Genomic DNA, 16,073 nt, shown 5'->3' on the forward strand with positions numbered 1-16,073 from the left:
GACACTCTTTAGGTGAACTATAGACGGACAGTGTGTACATGATAGTTGGGGTCTTTGCACTCTTGTGCAGCTATTGCCATCGGGTCACAATGTGTGTGAACACATGTCACATTGAACTTGCATATTGAATACCTAACCTAAAGCTTTCACCTGAGAACAAACCAGTACATCCTCCATTCACACAAGTCTCAGATTTGTCAAAGTGCACAAAGAAAAACAATTTTAGGGAAAGGAGAAGACAGAAGGTATTGCTATTACTGACACAAGGTGTGTGAGCAGGAGGTGGACATGTGAAAAGGAGCTTTAAATCATTGTGTGATGGTGACAAGAATACAAGCGGGAATCAGTAATGCTGTTTCAGTTTTGAAACACAACACTGGTTTCCTACAAAAAGGTGTGTTGAGATGGTGCAATGTTTGAATGCATTTAAAGAAACATCATAAAATACACCTTTTAGTCATGACCATGCAGTTGCACTCAATTCCTTTTTACAGCACGAAGATCTGAACAACAGTACACACCACTAAACTGATTTACATCTTATCCACTGTGCTGTTTGTGCAAGGTCATCGGAAAAATCCACACAACAACATTCACATTTTGCTTATTTTAGAACACAAAGTCATCACCTTCAGTGAAAAATTAGGTGTTTTACATATAGATTTGAATGATTAATCCAATATTCAATGTCACTAAGGTCAGTGGACCAAATCTTTGCCTGCATTATTATAGATGTGGGGGGAAAAAACAAGTGCATAGTTCAGTTATATCCCCATCTCTGCATTTGGTACCCTCAGGTTCTGTTAGACTGAAACCCAGTGGAAGCAGCCACAGAGCCAGATAGTTTTTAAAGAGGTGGGCAGGTTGAGCTCAGAACCTATTTCTAGTTCTTGTTTCCCCATTTTACAGATTGTTGTAGTACCAAATGATTGCTTACCAGATGTACCAAATCATTCCTAATCATTTAGGCATGACTGCCATAGAAAGGTATGCCATGAGGACTCATGCATAACAAGCATTTTTATGTAAAACTTTAAAAAAAAAAAAAGTTTTTAAAAGTGTCAAGTAACAGAAGAATAACTTCCCTATAGTAAAACTGAAACAAAAGCTTATTAAGAGTATTAATAATTAATTAAAAATGTTCCAAAAAGAATCACCTCCTCAAACACAGCCCAGAGATCCAGTTCAGAGATTTAAATTAGCAGAACAGACAATGACAGGTGGTGGAACAGAGCAGGCATACCCCTAAAGCCCTACAACAATCCAAATGAATAAATTAGATATTTCAACCACTGCACAGTAAAGGCTTATTTGCAGACATTGCCGTTTCACACTTACTGGGCAGAAGGGGTGGCCAAACCTTACCCACCTGTGGTGGCTGTGGTGACTAAATATTTACTCCATATAAATTCTGTACCAGATTATATGGATTATATTGCAATAGGAGAGCAAAGAGAAGACAGGAAGCCTGGGAGAAAACCAGGGGGAAGACATGTCTTGAGGCAAATGGGTTGCCTGCTTAACCCAGTGAGCTAAACGGGTGATTCCACATGAAAGTGTTTTGAGGACAGTGCTTTAGTCAACGAGTCCTGCGACTTGTTCCATTAATCACTGCCTGTACAGCTTGAGATGTGAACATTTTCGGGTGGATTTTCCCTTCAAGGATCCTCTCTTTATAGATATACACAATTCAGAGCTTCCATCCACCTGATACATTAAAGCCGCTGTTTCACAAATTTGGTGAAATCTGACATGCTGGTAAATTTGTTTTTTTACACAAGAATCTACGGCTCACAAACCTTCTTAGAACTTTTCTCTACACCAACGCTATGTTGCATCTAGAATCCTCTTCATCAAATCTGTCCTATTTCCACTGTGATTGTCTTACTCAGTGACCAAACATCTTCAACGCTCCTGGAGTTTCAGAGAACCAACAGGAATAACCAAACAAAAAAAATCATATAACTTGGATCTGACTGTGTTACAGCATGCAAGCCTCAAACAGTGTTTGACTTGTGAAAAACATCATTCAAGACAGTCAGTGCAACGGGGTGAGGCTGCCTCCTTTGTGGCTCCTGGCTTTGGAGTCAGGGGCAGCGTCCGGAGAGGTAGGGGAAACTGGGACATCAAATGCAGGGTTGGGAATATGCAGAGCCTCTCGTCTGCATTTCTTTGAGCGAGCTTTGGTGTGACGTGGACGAGAAGTATCGCCATGGGAGCTGGACGTATGGTTACCCCTGCAGCCTTTAGAGAACTCCGATGTGGGGTCAGAGTTCAACGCTGGGCTGGTTTCTGGGCAGGAATGAGCATTCTGAGGTTTCCCCTGAGGACACGAGGTGGACAGGAGCGGAGAAAGCGCAGCCGATTCTAGCAGACCTTTAGTTCCCTGTGTGCACTGCAAGGGCAGTGCAAGAAAGAGGAAGTAAAAAAAGTAATAAAACAAGTGACAAAACAAGCTAGTGATATTAACAGGGAACACATCACTCTCTGAAATTACTTCAGCAAATATAACATGAGTCAAAGGCCAACTAGGAGTGCAAGCAGGATCCACACGTGATCTCAAGCAGGATATCCAAAATATTTCATGCCACAGACATGCATAGGCATGCACATTGAACCTGGCCAGTCACATTTCATATTTGATTTAGCCCAAGAAGCCTGTTTATTTATTACACCAAACTTTTAGAATGGCACTAAAACAAAGCGTGATAGTTTGCAAGAGCTGGTTCTAAAAAAGGATTGATGAAGTTTAAGTAGCAGCTGCCAGAATATTCAGACTTTAACAGGGCGTCCACACAAGAAGCAGTTTGCTTGGTGCCTGTGGCTTCATCACTGACGACTGGTCACTAGTGAACATTAAAAGCATTCCATCATGTGTCAGTCAACCGTATCCTTCACTCTCGCTGGTAGTCGTTTCCACCTTTCAAGTAGAATGTAAGAAGTCTAACTCAGAACCTGCCCACTTTATGTCATCAGCAGTTATTTTGCCTGTCGCTGTTAAAGTTGCTGAATGTCATTGATATTCTGTTACTTCTGGTTCCCACATTATTGTCATAAATATCATAAAAGATGAACATAGTGACTATGACATCACTGACTGTTTTGTGAGATTCTTTTATGAAGCCTTGAGGAGAACATGTTCAAACAGCACATGTCCTTAGCCAATGAGCGCACTCTGGATAATCCTGCTTTTTGACCCTTATATGACCAAAATTTACAAGTTGCCAAAATGAGTGACTGAGCCCATAGAATCGATAACTCAGAGAAAAATAACAACATTATCCATCCATTTGCTTCCGCTTATCCTTTTCAGGGTCACGGGGGCGCTGGAGCCTATCACAGCTCTCATAGGGCGAGAGGCAGGGTACACCCTGGACAGGTCGCCAGCCTGTCACAGGGCCAACACACAGGGACAGACAACCATTTGCGCTCATATTCACTCCCACATTCACACGTATGGGCAATTTGGATTAATCAATTAACCTATCCCCACAAACTGCATGTCTTTGGGTGGTGGGAGGAAGCCGGAGTACCCGGAAGAAACCCACGCAAACACGGGGAGAACATGCAAACTCCACACAGAAAGACCCCGGCCTGATGGTGGAATTGAACTCAGGACCTTCTTGCTGTGCAGCAACAGTGCTAACCACCGTGCCACCAAAAAATAACAACACCAAAACTAAAAATGAGTTTAAGGCAGGTGTGTCAAACTCCAGTCCTCGAGGGCTGGTGTCCCAAAACGTTTAAATATGTCCCTGCTGCAACACAACTGAATAACATTAGGTCATTAGCAAGACTCTATAGAACTTGAGTGCATGTTGAGGTGGCAACCCCTAACCCTACTCAAGCAATTTTAAATAAGTGTAAGTGTTTGAAAGCTTGTACTGTTATTGCACCATTTTCATTCACTCATAAGCTGCTGTAACATGAATCAAAAGGCTGAATTGCCACCTCATCGTGCAGTCAAGTTCTACAGTCTTGCTAATGACCTAATGTTATTCAGGTGTGTTGCAGCAGGTACACAGAAAGGTTTCAGGACACCAGCCCTTGAGGACTGGAGTTTGACAGCTGTGGTTTAAGGGGATCACTTTTGTGCTGTCCCTGGCTGCAACAATGAGTTTTACGTTAAGAAACCGAGGATATACTGTCCACTTTCACTGTCTGTCTCTTTCGCAGTAATTGGCTTTTCATTATTTGGCTTCCTGCACTGAAATGGGAAAATCCGGCCGTTAGCTGTAAAGAATTTAACAAACGTGACTAGACTCGCAGACAGTTTTTGAGAGCAGGGCTCCGTGATGTAGATTAGCCTTTTTACGTGTAGTGTTTCACGTCCTCTTAAAGGCTTCATTTCTCAGAACAGGAAGATAAGTCCATCTTTTACGGTATCATCACTGCTAGCTCTTCCAGTGTGGATGCTTCTTACGCGTCATGCTGGATCCATTAAAGAGAACTCCATATCACTATCCCTGCACGCTTGCCCAAAGGATCAGACTCAGGTCAGGCTTTACACTGAGAAAACAAACTGTAAGATTCTTCTGGGAGATGTTGAAGTTTAACAAACATCTTCTATGCTTTTTAAACCATCTGCAGACGAAGACGTCCCGACCAAAACGATAAAACAGAGCATTGTTTACAGTCAGTGGTCTTCAGTAAATGCTTTATAAACTTTTATAATTGTGGTTTATGTGAAAAACTCTTGTCTGTAATATACAGACATACAATATATATACAGTATACAATGAGTGACCACTGGGACAAGCTGGCTAAAGGGAAGTGATTGGATGCATTGGCTCTGTTAATGCATCCATTATCAAGCGTGCATTTGTGTGGTGGGTTCTTTGCAATTTAAAGGTTTACATTTTCAAGCTGACACATCCAAGTTGATCTGAACTGAGATTAAAGGTTCAGTAGCTCAAAACAGTAAATGTTTACAAGTACAGCAGCAGACCCTGAACCTGACTTCTTTCTGCTTGTTGGCAGATGTTTTTATCCCACTCTGTAACGTTACACAGCCTTTACCTTATAAACATACCTGCCTTGAGATGCTTTGCTTTACACTGACGCCAAATAAAAAAACACCGAATTAAACAGAGATTGGCTGGGATCTTTATAAGCATAAAATGTACTTTTAAAAAGTACATTTTATTACTAAAGCAATTTAACACACAATGAAAATAGAAAGTAGCAGTTAGCTCAGCCAAACTAAGACCAGTAAAACCAAAAGAGTGAGCTGAAAGGAGCTGGTAAACTGCACAGAACTGACTGGAAGTTCAGTTTGGTGATAATATTTGATACTATGAGCAACCCGTTTTACATGAACTGATCATTTCTTAGTATAAAATGTTGCTTTGGGCACTTTTTAAATGCAACTATTCATCCGAATTCGCTTCAAAATGTCTTTAGCCTTGAATGTAAATTAGTCTGACAAATGAATGAATTTTAACAGCATAAGCTCTGGAAAATTTTTCATTTAAATGCTAAACCATTTTTTTTCTCCATATGCTAGTTTGTATTCAAAGTTTATACGCTACGTATAATTCAGGGTCGAGAAAATGTGCTGTCACCATATGGGTATATTTCAACACTGTTTCCATCCCTAAACCTAAAAATTATACACACATGGGAAGTCTCTAAGCACTGTTAAAGCCCTGCAGTTCATTCCTTAAGAAGCTGGTTTAATGGCTGTCATTATGTTTCACTGACCTCTGAATGAACATCTTCCTACAGTTGTTTTTGTCAGTCTTTGAACGGTCTGATGGTTAGCACAAGAGAGTTGTTTGATCCGTAACTATGCACCCTTTACTGGGATCAATTATACACTTCAATGCATTTAACATTGGCAATGGTTAAAGCCATGCGGGAGTAAAGCAGCCCAGCAAAGGGGCATGCAAAGACAACGGCGGCCACAGGCTGTCTGCACTCACTCTCCCTTTCTCTATACAGGCTTACCAAGCTCAAGGCTCGCTTTTCTTTGCTCTAACAGCGGCTAATCAGCCAGTGCAGGACAGAGCAAAGTCCAGACACTTCTCCTCCTAGTGTTGGTGGAGGGACGCAGGCACAGAGACACACCACACAGAGAACAGTGAGTCAGCACTGGGTGAGCAGACACACAGGGAGGGACTGATTCTGGGTTTGTCTCGTAGGAAAAATATAGAAAAGTATGTCTCCTTGTACTGTGATAGGAAAACGGTGATGATGGATGGAAACAAAATGAAAAATGACAACACATGATGAACTGCATGGACAAAAATTTTATGTTATACATTACAGATACTAAAAACTGAAACGTCGTAAAAAAAAAAAAAAAAAAACACGTAAAAATGAAACAAAGGCATGACGGGAAGCAAGAGATGAAGGACATGAGGAGCTTCCCACTTCTTACATCTCCTGCTCTCTAAACACCCGGAGCTGGCACACGATACTGCATAGAAGTAAACACTGAGGAAAAATGTGCATACAGAGAGTAGTACTCTCTATTAAAAATAGCACAAGAAGAATTTTATGTGTGCATTTCCATGAGGTAGACATGGCTGAACAACAGCTAAAGACACCATATTAAATTACACTTTAACAAAGTAGTTCAAGTTTAAAAAAAAAAAAAAAAAAAAAAAAAACAGCAGCAGGACCTCAGTTGACTATTTCCTGAATTAAAATACGCACCTGCCAAAGCATCATTAGTTCTCTTATTTAAACCTGGACATTAGAGCTACTTTTTCATGTTTGTCATCTATATTTCTAAGATATGCCTTCAACAAAAATTATAAATCAATACGTTAACATTTTGTTTTTTTAAGAAACAAACAAGATTAAGAGGTGTTACTGGGTGACTGGTTACTGTTGGTCTTTATGAGTTTTTTTCTTTTTTCTAATTTAATTGTCTGCGTCTTTGACAATTCAACTTAATAATTATTCAGTAATGCGCGATTCAAAGAGTGCTGCTAGCAGCAGACCTCAATATCATCAGGACAGGGACTTTGTGACAATTAACATACCTCTAGTGGTCACTCTACGAAGTCATAAATCATGTATGAGCAGCACGGTGGCACAGTGGTTAGCACTGTTGCCTCACAGCAAGAAGGTCGGGCCCAGGGTCTTTCTGTGTGGAGTTTGCATGTTCTCCCTGTGTTTCCGTGGGTGTTCTCCGGGTACTCCGGCTTCCTCCCACAGTCCAAAGACATGCACTTAGTAGGGATAGGTTAACTGGAAACTCTAAATTTCCCATAGGTGTGAATGGTTGTCCATGTGTTAGAATGGCGACCTGTCCAGGGTGTACCCTGCCTCTCGCCCTAACACAGCTGGGATAGGCTCCACCCCCCCACCCCTGCGACCCTGAAAAAGGATTAAGTGGATGGATGGACTATGTGTGTGGTTGTGCCCCTCGATCATTTATAAAAATATTATATCCCTCCCCCGACTCTTCCTTTAACTCTTGCATTTGATGACATCCCCCTCTACCCTTAATGATGAGTTTTGACACCTCAGTATATATCAATACAAACATGGTTTGGCAACCATTAGAATTAGTAGAATATAACAAATAGAACAGTTTGTCCTTTGTAGAGTCTAACCAGTATAGGAACACCAATAATGACAGTTAGCGATTTAAAGATCCAAAATACTTGTCTACCACTACTGCTCTCATCTTTCAAACACACAGACCATAAACAGACTTCTCTGAATTTTTTTATATTTAGTTAATAAGGAGTTCTTAAAGATAGGACAACTCAGTTTCAAAATAATGTTGATATGTAATAATGTCATAAAATATTAAAAATGTATAAAGTAACCCAGTTTAAGCAGTCTTCAAACTTTGATTGTACTGCTTCAAAAGCCCCCAAATACATTCTCTTCATTTGATGTTCTTCTAGGTCCTTCAGCTTTCAGTTTAAAACCAAAACAGGTGTTGAGTGGCAAGTAAGTACTCCTAACTAGTACCCTATCTGTTTTTCATAATCATAATAAATTAATAAGTAAAACTGAGCTAAAAACATTGCAGCTCTTTACTAGAATAAGAAATAGAATAATAGAAAAAACATTTTTTTAATCTCCACCAACCAAACCAAACAAATGCGCCATAACGTTCAACTATCCCTTTAACTTCCAATAAGAGGCATAATACTGTGCGATAAACCTCTGACTAAGGATTATTGCTAAGGATTGTCTTATTGCATTGGAGTCACACTGGGTTAAATATGTACACTTGGGTTTTAAGGGGTATTTATTATTTTCTTCTTTTTTTTGGGTTGTATGGAAGCCCCAAACGCAATTTCATTGTTCTTGACAATGACAATAAATAAATAAATACTAAATAATACTAAAATACTAATACACCAAACCTTTACATGACAGTCAACAACAGGCAGCAAACAGATGCTGGGTTGGGGCTACAGCAGGCAACGAGGTTTCTCTCAGGCACAGAAAGAGTTTTGGTGGCAGTCACAGGGTGCAGGCACGGGAGAGGGGGATTTCTGCAATGCAAAAGCAGCTCCTACCACATTTATCTCGCTTTTAGCGGCCAGGGTGGGCAGCTCGATGTCAGCACTGCCAGTCTGGGCAGACTCATCTGCCGGCAGGAAACCCCGTCTGTCAATCAAGCTGAAATGGCACAGAAAGATACGAATGTTCAGGTTATGAGGCGAGGATGTTCCTCCATTAATACCAATATCTTGTCATCTTTGTCATGAATGCAGAACGCACATCACAGATTAAGAATTAGGAATTCTTCCTCCCCGCCATCTCCAACTACTTACTCTCTTGGCTGTCTGGTTTTCCATCTGAGACTCTTTATCTTGTAATAGTAAGTGGTTGAGACAACTAAACTGCTGCTACTTACACACATAAAACTAAATTGCAATTAAACAATGAACTGAAGCTCTGTAATTCAAAAATAGCCACAATCCAGCTGATGTATTGCTACAGGTTTATTAGTACTGCGCTCTCTTTATCAACTCATACAAACTTATTTAAAATTATCAGTGATTGCTTCTTTCATAAAGTATGCATGCTTGCAAATGAAATATGCACCATCTTAAACAGCCCATTAGTAATAAAATAGCTAAAACTAATATACAAGGATCCTCACAAGCATCTCTCTTTGTTACTTGGACTCGATATTAAAGATTTAATGATGGAAGGAGTAATTCATAAAGAGGACCAACCTTGGCGGCATGGGCGCACAAAGCACCGAGCAACAGTTGATAAAGATGTTTTTATGACTGTATGGGTTTGTAACATCTTCTCCACTCTTCCCTGACCAGGAGCCTTTAATCTAAAAAAATATAAATATAAAAAATAAAAACAAATCACATATAATTGCCCCTTGGGGATAAATAAAGTCTTTCTGATTCTGATCTGATTCTGATATAAAACATATGACATGTTTTTCCCCAAACATTATTTTGGAAGTAGAGTTTGTTCACTTTGTGAATACAAAAGTATCTGCAAGATTTCCCTTACTACTAACAAAATATTAGTATTAATATTTGTGTTGTTGTTACTATTGTTATTGTTAATTAAAAGTATTCTAATGTTAAATATACTTCCACACTAACAGAAAATTAATATTAAATATATTTACAAATTACATACAGAGTATATTTTCTTTGATTTAACAAGCATCACAAAATGAACAAAATAACATGATGTCGTCTAACAAACTGAGTCATAAAAGCAGCTTTGGGTACTCACGTCTTCGTTAGTGGTAAGATTGGAAGCAACCAGGTATGTATGGAAGCCTGAGAGGCCCAAAATGGACCAAACTGAAAAGAAACATATCACCAGCTCCACTGCAGTGAAAGACTGAGTCAAGGAAAGCAAAGTTATCAAAACACTGGCTACATAAGAAAAAACAAAAGGCTTGAAAATTGTGCCAAATTTGTTTCACTGGCACAATCCCAGAAATATATAAGACATAACAACAGCTAATCAACTAAAACATATCCCCATTCGAGCACTGGATATTTGCCAAATTGTTATTTAGAACCTGATATCAGCCCAGAAAGCCTCAGTCTGTACTTCCCTACGGATTACAGTAATTTTTGTTTCCTAATATAAAGTGAAGAAAAACACGGTTAAAAACAGTACAAATAAGAAAAATGATCACAGATGGCAATGGTGTCTATGTATATGTTATATATACATATGCAAGCTGACTGATTTTCATCCGACTTCTGTCACTGACTGTGTTTTTTGAGTAAAAAAATCTTATTCGGTACAGGATATCTCCCCGGACTCTCCTGAAGCGCAAACACTAGGCCCTTCCCGCCCTGAGCTCCTGAAAAAGAGGAAAGTGAGCAGGATTTCAGGATGATAAAATTTAATTTGTGTGGGAAATGACCGAGCTGATCCACGTATATGGCTTTTGTCAGACATTAAACTGCTCTGCTGTTGTGAACCGCGCCTGGCAGTCCAAATGAAACAAAACAAACAAGCAGGCGCTATTTGAAGCCGGCTACTTCCCAAGCATGAAACACCTGCAGATCAGAGCAAAACCACATACTCAGTGCTAGGTGTGTGGTCACACAGCCGAAGATGAACGCCGTCAGGAAGGAGAGCGACACGATGAAGGTGTAGAAAAACCGATAGTTACGTTTCCCTACACAGTTCCCAACCCAGGGGCAGTGATGGTCGAATCTCTCTGAAAGACAGTGATCAACTCACATTTTAGGAATGTTAAAAAAAACTCTAGAGCACTGAGCTATATAAAAGTGTGCTCTCTGCAGCTCTGTGAAGCCTCTTTTTATTATTTATGGGTTGTAAATGTCAGTGTCGCTGTGTGTTCACAGCTCACCCACACAGTTGTCACACAGGCTGCAGTGGGAGGTGCGCGGAGGGCGGAACATCTTGCAGGTGAAGCAGTACTTGAGCTTCACCACCTGCTGATTGATTAGCACTTCCTTGGTGCGAGGCGGAGGTCGATAGCTGGTGTTTCCAGTGTTGTCTACAGAGAAGAACAGTGAAAATAGGGACACAGTGTTGTGCTTTAAATCTAAGGTAGGTGTGCAGTTATTGCTGCAGTAAGCATCGAGTTTCCACTTCCATCAAAGTCATGGCAGCAAACTTACAAGTGTCACATTCACAAACCACTTTAAAGCACGATAAAAGTGTGAATGGATACCATCACATTATCAGCAATGTGTGCACATCATTAGGGCTGCACGCATCTCTGGTCAGTACTTTGAGCTTCTCATTAAAAACCTTTTGAAGATTGCTCTAAAAGATCATTTCAAAAAGTTTTCCCTCAATCACTGCTACAGACTTGAACCCACAGGGGAAGGGGGGAGTGCACCCTGGACAGGTGGCCAGTGTGTCGCAGGGCTAGAACATGGAGCCAAACATTCATACTCATATTCAAACCTACAGCCAATTTTGAAACACAAATGAACCTGAACACTGCTTGTGTCTATGGGCAGTTTGAAGAACCTGGAGTGCCTGGAGAGTCTCCATGCACACAAAACAGGGATTTACACATTTGCATTTCAAACTTCAATCCCCACACCTCTCATTGACTTTAAATGCAGTGCACAACTAAACTGTGAATCTGGACCTTTGTTTTGCTTTCAGTGCTTGCACTTAAAAGTTGAGAAAGTTCTCCAATGCCAGCACCATGGCAGCCAATCAAATCCATCCATCACATCATGTTATTAAAATATGAAGGAAGTTTGTGTAATTCAGCATCAAAATGGAGAACATTAGCAACAGGCAGTTAGTGTGACTCATGCTAAGTGATCATTAAAGCTCAATTAGCTTGCCTTGTTAATGGCTAGCTGTTACTGCTTTGACTATCCCACTAGCAAAGACACCCCAGATGTCAGGTACTCCCACTGTCAATCAATGAAGCATAGTGTACGTATGAATCCTGTTTTAATGTACACAATTTCAACCTATAATCATTTTCTGTCACACTTCACATCCTTGTAAAATCAGGTCTGACCACTTCACTGGGTTGTAACAACTTGCGTTTTTATCCACTCTTACTCAGGGCGAGGGGTGGATTATAGCCCAATAATAGCCTGAGCAGAAAGACATCTGGTGTCAGGTGTGCAGCTCGTAACAGCAGATGGAAAATGATGTGTCATCTTTCACAAAATGACTAACCTGCAAAAACTCTCTCCCAGTAACTTGGACACTGTGCCTGAGAGGTTGACCAACATGAGAAAAATAATAGAAAAAAAAAAGAAAAGAAATACCCACTATTCTTTTTGCGCAACTTACAGATGGTTCCTTATGGGGGTTTTTTTTATTTATTTTTATTTTTACAATAGTCGGTGTCATCCATTCCATACCATACTAAACCGTGCGCTAATTCAAACTAAGAAGCTACACAAGAGAGCTTTCCAGAATCTTTCCTGAAACATTGGGGCCCAAATAAATGTTCAACAGTCACGCCAGAATCTTCATTTCAAAAATAGCTGTAGTACAGTTCAGTTGGATAACATGTGGATCTTACATCACCACTGCCTAAACTCTGGTCATGAGTAGGAGTTTCCAAAGTGCACAGAAAGCCAGCTTTAGACATGCAGGTCATTATAACGATGCAAGTCATATGGAAAGTAAAAATAATATTGGCATGGCATAAAACTGACAGTGAACATAACTGATGAGCTTTGAACAGGTCTGAGGTGTGAAAGATTGGGGAAAATAATCTGTATAAAATCTAGTGAAAACTTCAGACCAAAATTAGAAGGCAGCAGACACTTTTCAACGTGCCAACATGACGTTTATTACACAGCAAATTCCACTTGTGTTCTTTTATGTCTTGATGACTTCCGCATCATTAAAATGACCTGAAGAATTTTAAATTGTGACTGAGCCATTAAAATGTACGCGCATGTGTGATTCCAGAATAAATAATTAGCCACACCAGAACAGCGCTTTCATTCTCTTGAAACTATGAATGGTGTTTTAATCAAAACAAAGTCAAGGCCACTGACTCTTCAATAACTTGGAATAAAATAACCTGTGTTTAAGCAGTACTGGTTTATGGGTAAGATTCCCCGTCCTATACGAAACTTTAGAGCCAAAACACAGTGCAGAAATATCCCAAAAGAGAAAAAATGTGACAACACTGGACAGCATTTCCTGCACACAGATTTTAGGCCAACCAAGTATATTTGGTGACTAATTTTTCCTTTTCCATATGTGTCTCAGTGAGCACCATCATTACCAACATGGCTGATTTATTAAGAACAATTCTTATCATTCTTGTTTGACAGAATCTGTATAACAGGGTGCTAGGTTACCAACTAATGCTAGCATGCTTGATTAGCAGGCTACTTACATAAACTGCACGCGTACAACAAACACACTTATATCTGCTAGCACAGCACAGACTAAAATATTACTCACCAAATCCGAAGCACAAACTTCTTAGACGGGCTGTACTTTACAAGAAGGCACATTATTTATCAAACAATCATATGAAACAACCAGAAAACACACCAAAAGGTAGTGAAGGCGAGATGTATCGACTACAGTTCTCTGTATCAGAAGACATATCAATCAAGAGGGTCATGTCCCTACCACCAGTATGCTGATAATTAGAAAGCCTTACACCACCCAGTGTAAGGTTTATGCTACAGATGCCTCACAGCTGCTTACCAAAATCCCTTTTTGTATTTCTGCAATGTTAATCCACCTTTATTCTTTTTTATTGAGATGCCAAATTAGCTATTTAGTTGAATTCCTGAACAGAAAAAAAAATTGTTTTAATGGTTGAATCTAATGTTTGATTCACTTCTGACTTCTTCTCTGATTTGGATATAAAAATATGGATAATAAATAATATTATGTTTTTACTTTTTTTAACAAGTTTTTGACAAATTTCTAAAATATTTGTGTTTTCTGTTTTTATGACAGCTGGTCTAATACATTTGTTAAGCACTGTATACAAAAAACCATCCACCATGGAGTTATTATGAGGGGGGGGAACTATAGAGGCAATTTTAAATGTATCTTGCTATCTAATCACATGATTCATGTGTATAAATCGCATGTTTTGGTTTTCGTTACAGCCACAGCTAGTCTGTCACGTTATCACCTTCTCAGAAACACTTGTGTTTTATTTTGAGTGCTTTTACTGCATTTTTCTATATGCAGGCTTTTTCTTGAGTTGCAGTCCATTTGACCTCTCAGTGCCACCATTGGGTTGGCTTGTTTTTGGAGTTTGCCTCCAGTGGCTATTTGAGGAACTGCAGATATTGGGCATTTAAGCCTTTTCAGCCCCAGAGACTGATGTTTAGCGCACAGTACACTCAAGTGCATATAGCCCCACTCCTCCTATTATCCAGCAGTGTTTCCAACAGAATGTCAGTCTGTAGGAAACAATTCGGGACGTCAAATTCAAAGGCCTTGCAGACAACCTCATAGTTACTAGTGCAGCTGTTAGACATTACCAATCTGTTTCTCAATGTCTGCAGCCTCATCTGGTGTTGCTCTGGGCAGGATGCCGGGGTCGGTGAAGCTGGTCTGGAGCAAGGTGATGAGCACAAACACAAAGAGGACTCCTCCAATAACAGGTATGCAGCTGGTCAGGTGTTTGACCAGGAATGGACAACTGAGAAACAAACACAGGCAGGGGTAATTACCAAGGCACACTGGGAAAAGATGCAGACAATGTTCTGTCACATATAACTGAGCCTACCTTCTTCTTTTCTTTAACTCACTGATGGATCTCATTTTAATTAACATTCAACTCTTTTAATTGCCATAAAACTCCCAGAAGACTGAACACATTTTCACTCTACTGTGGCAGAAAGAATCCTGTTTCTATTATTAAGCACTACTTCTTAAAAATGTGCACTTAGCTTCAAATATTAAGAAAAAAAACATTAAAAATAAACATAATTGCAACACAGGTTAAAACAAATATCGATACAGTGCAGGGTCAAAAATGCGCTTTGGTCAGTATTTTTTTTTTGTTTTGCTTTGTTTTTTTGAGCAATCTGCATCATTAAATATCATCCTGCTAAGTCCAACTGTATGTTAGCGAGTCTCTTGCTTTTGGAAAAAACAAACAAACAGACAAACAATATAAATAAATAAAACAGATTTGATGCGCCAGACAGGGCTCAGTTCATTAAAATATCGATTAAAAAGCAGCTTTGTATCATCTGTGGACAACTTTTGAACGGAACTCGCAATCAGTATTACAGAACCATATAATATAAGACGAACTCACTCAAATATAAAAAATAAACCACTTGTGACGAGGATGAGACCCAGGGTAAGGGGAAGGACCCCACTCTGTCGGGCCACTATGATCCGTCCATCGCAGTAGAAGCGATTCTTTCCGGGGAAAACTTCCCACTTTCTCCTGGGTCTTCTCGGCTCCTTCTTCTTCTCCGTGTCATTCCCATGATGAGGCTGAGGGGTCGGGGTGGGCGTCGGAAGTGCTTGCGGGTCTATTTGTTGATACTCGCAGTTTTTCATTGTTTATAACGGAGTCTGGCCGCTCTGTCCTAGTTCGGACACCCGGTGCATTTGTCCAGCGACCGACAGCATCACCGACTCCCGTGTATTTTGAGGTAGCTGAAAGGAGCGAATGTCGTCTTTCCAAGGAGAAAATAAGCTAATCCCACACCGAGGATATCCAGCTGTAAATAACCACGAGACCCCGTGCTCGAAATTACATATCTGTTTATTCTCATAACTCCTAATTTATTATTTATAAAAGTTTATCTCCAAAAAGACAGCACAAATCCAACCTATAACACAATGACCATCGTTAGCTTCTTAGCTTTCCCATTCATCCTAGCAAGCTCATCCAGCTGCGGAGTTATTTAACAACAGTAAATCCAAAGTGCTATTACCACTGCTAGCTTGTTAGCTTCCTCGACTTATAGATTATTGCCGGCCTTTATGCTAAGCTCCGGCGGTCCTTTATGAGTAAATGACATGTAACACAAAAACTTTGTTATTTTTAATGCATATCGCTCTACTAGGAGGAGTCCTGACACATTCGTGACTACCTGCTGTTTAGCTACGTTGCCATAAAACGAGCCGTGTTGTCAAAGTAAACGCAAAGAAATGTAGTATTTCCGGTTGGTTTTCTTTCTAAATAAACTACAACATTC

The 16,073-nt window shown here is 39.9% G+C and overlaps 1 protein-coding gene across 1 annotated transcript; it reads right to left on the minus strand.

The window, feature by feature from the left end:
- Nucleotides 1–1,781: 1,781 nt before the first annotated feature.
- zdhhc18b (zDHHC palmitoyltransferase 18b) lies at nt 1,782–15,994 on the minus strand. Its single transcript, XM_085345857.1, has 9 exons — nt 15,179–15,994; nt 14,394–14,554; nt 10,790–10,939; nt 10,499–10,636; nt 10,222–10,273; nt 9,688–9,790; nt 9,159–9,268; nt 8,493–8,595; nt 1,782–2,395 (listed from the first exon to the last, which is right to left on the minus strand). The coding sequence occupies exons 1-9, from the start codon at nt 15,427–15,429 to the stop codon at nt 2,039–2,041; spliced, it is 1,425 nt and encodes a 474-aa protein (XP_085201983.1). The 5' UTR covers nt 15,430–15,994; the 3' UTR covers nt 1,782–2,038.
- Between the last annotated feature and the right edge of the window lie 79 nt (nt 15,995–16,073).

The sequence above is a fragment of the Diplotaxodon limnothrissa genome, linkage group LG22 (genome assembly GCF_057381915.1).
Source record: "Diplotaxodon limnothrissa isolate DT_005_m linkage group LG22, D_limnothrissa_male_GT1.1, whole genome shotgun sequence".
Lineage (NCBI taxonomy): Eukaryota > Metazoa > Chordata > Actinopteri > Cichliformes > Cichlidae > Diplotaxodon > Diplotaxodon limnothrissa.

Coding starts and splice junctions, on each gene's coding strand:
- zdhhc18b (XM_085345857.1), bottom strand. CDS start 15,429: ATGAAAAACTGCGAGTATCAACAAATAGACCCGCAAGCACTTCCGACG. Junction 10,637..10,789: donor CCTGTGTGACAACTGTGTGG/GTGAGCTGTGAA, acceptor ACTGTCTTTCAG/AGAGATTCGACCATCACTGC. Junction 10,274..10,498: donor GACCACACACCTAGCACTGA/GTATGTGGTTTT, acceptor CCTCTTTTTCAG/GAGCTCAGGGCGGGAAGGGC.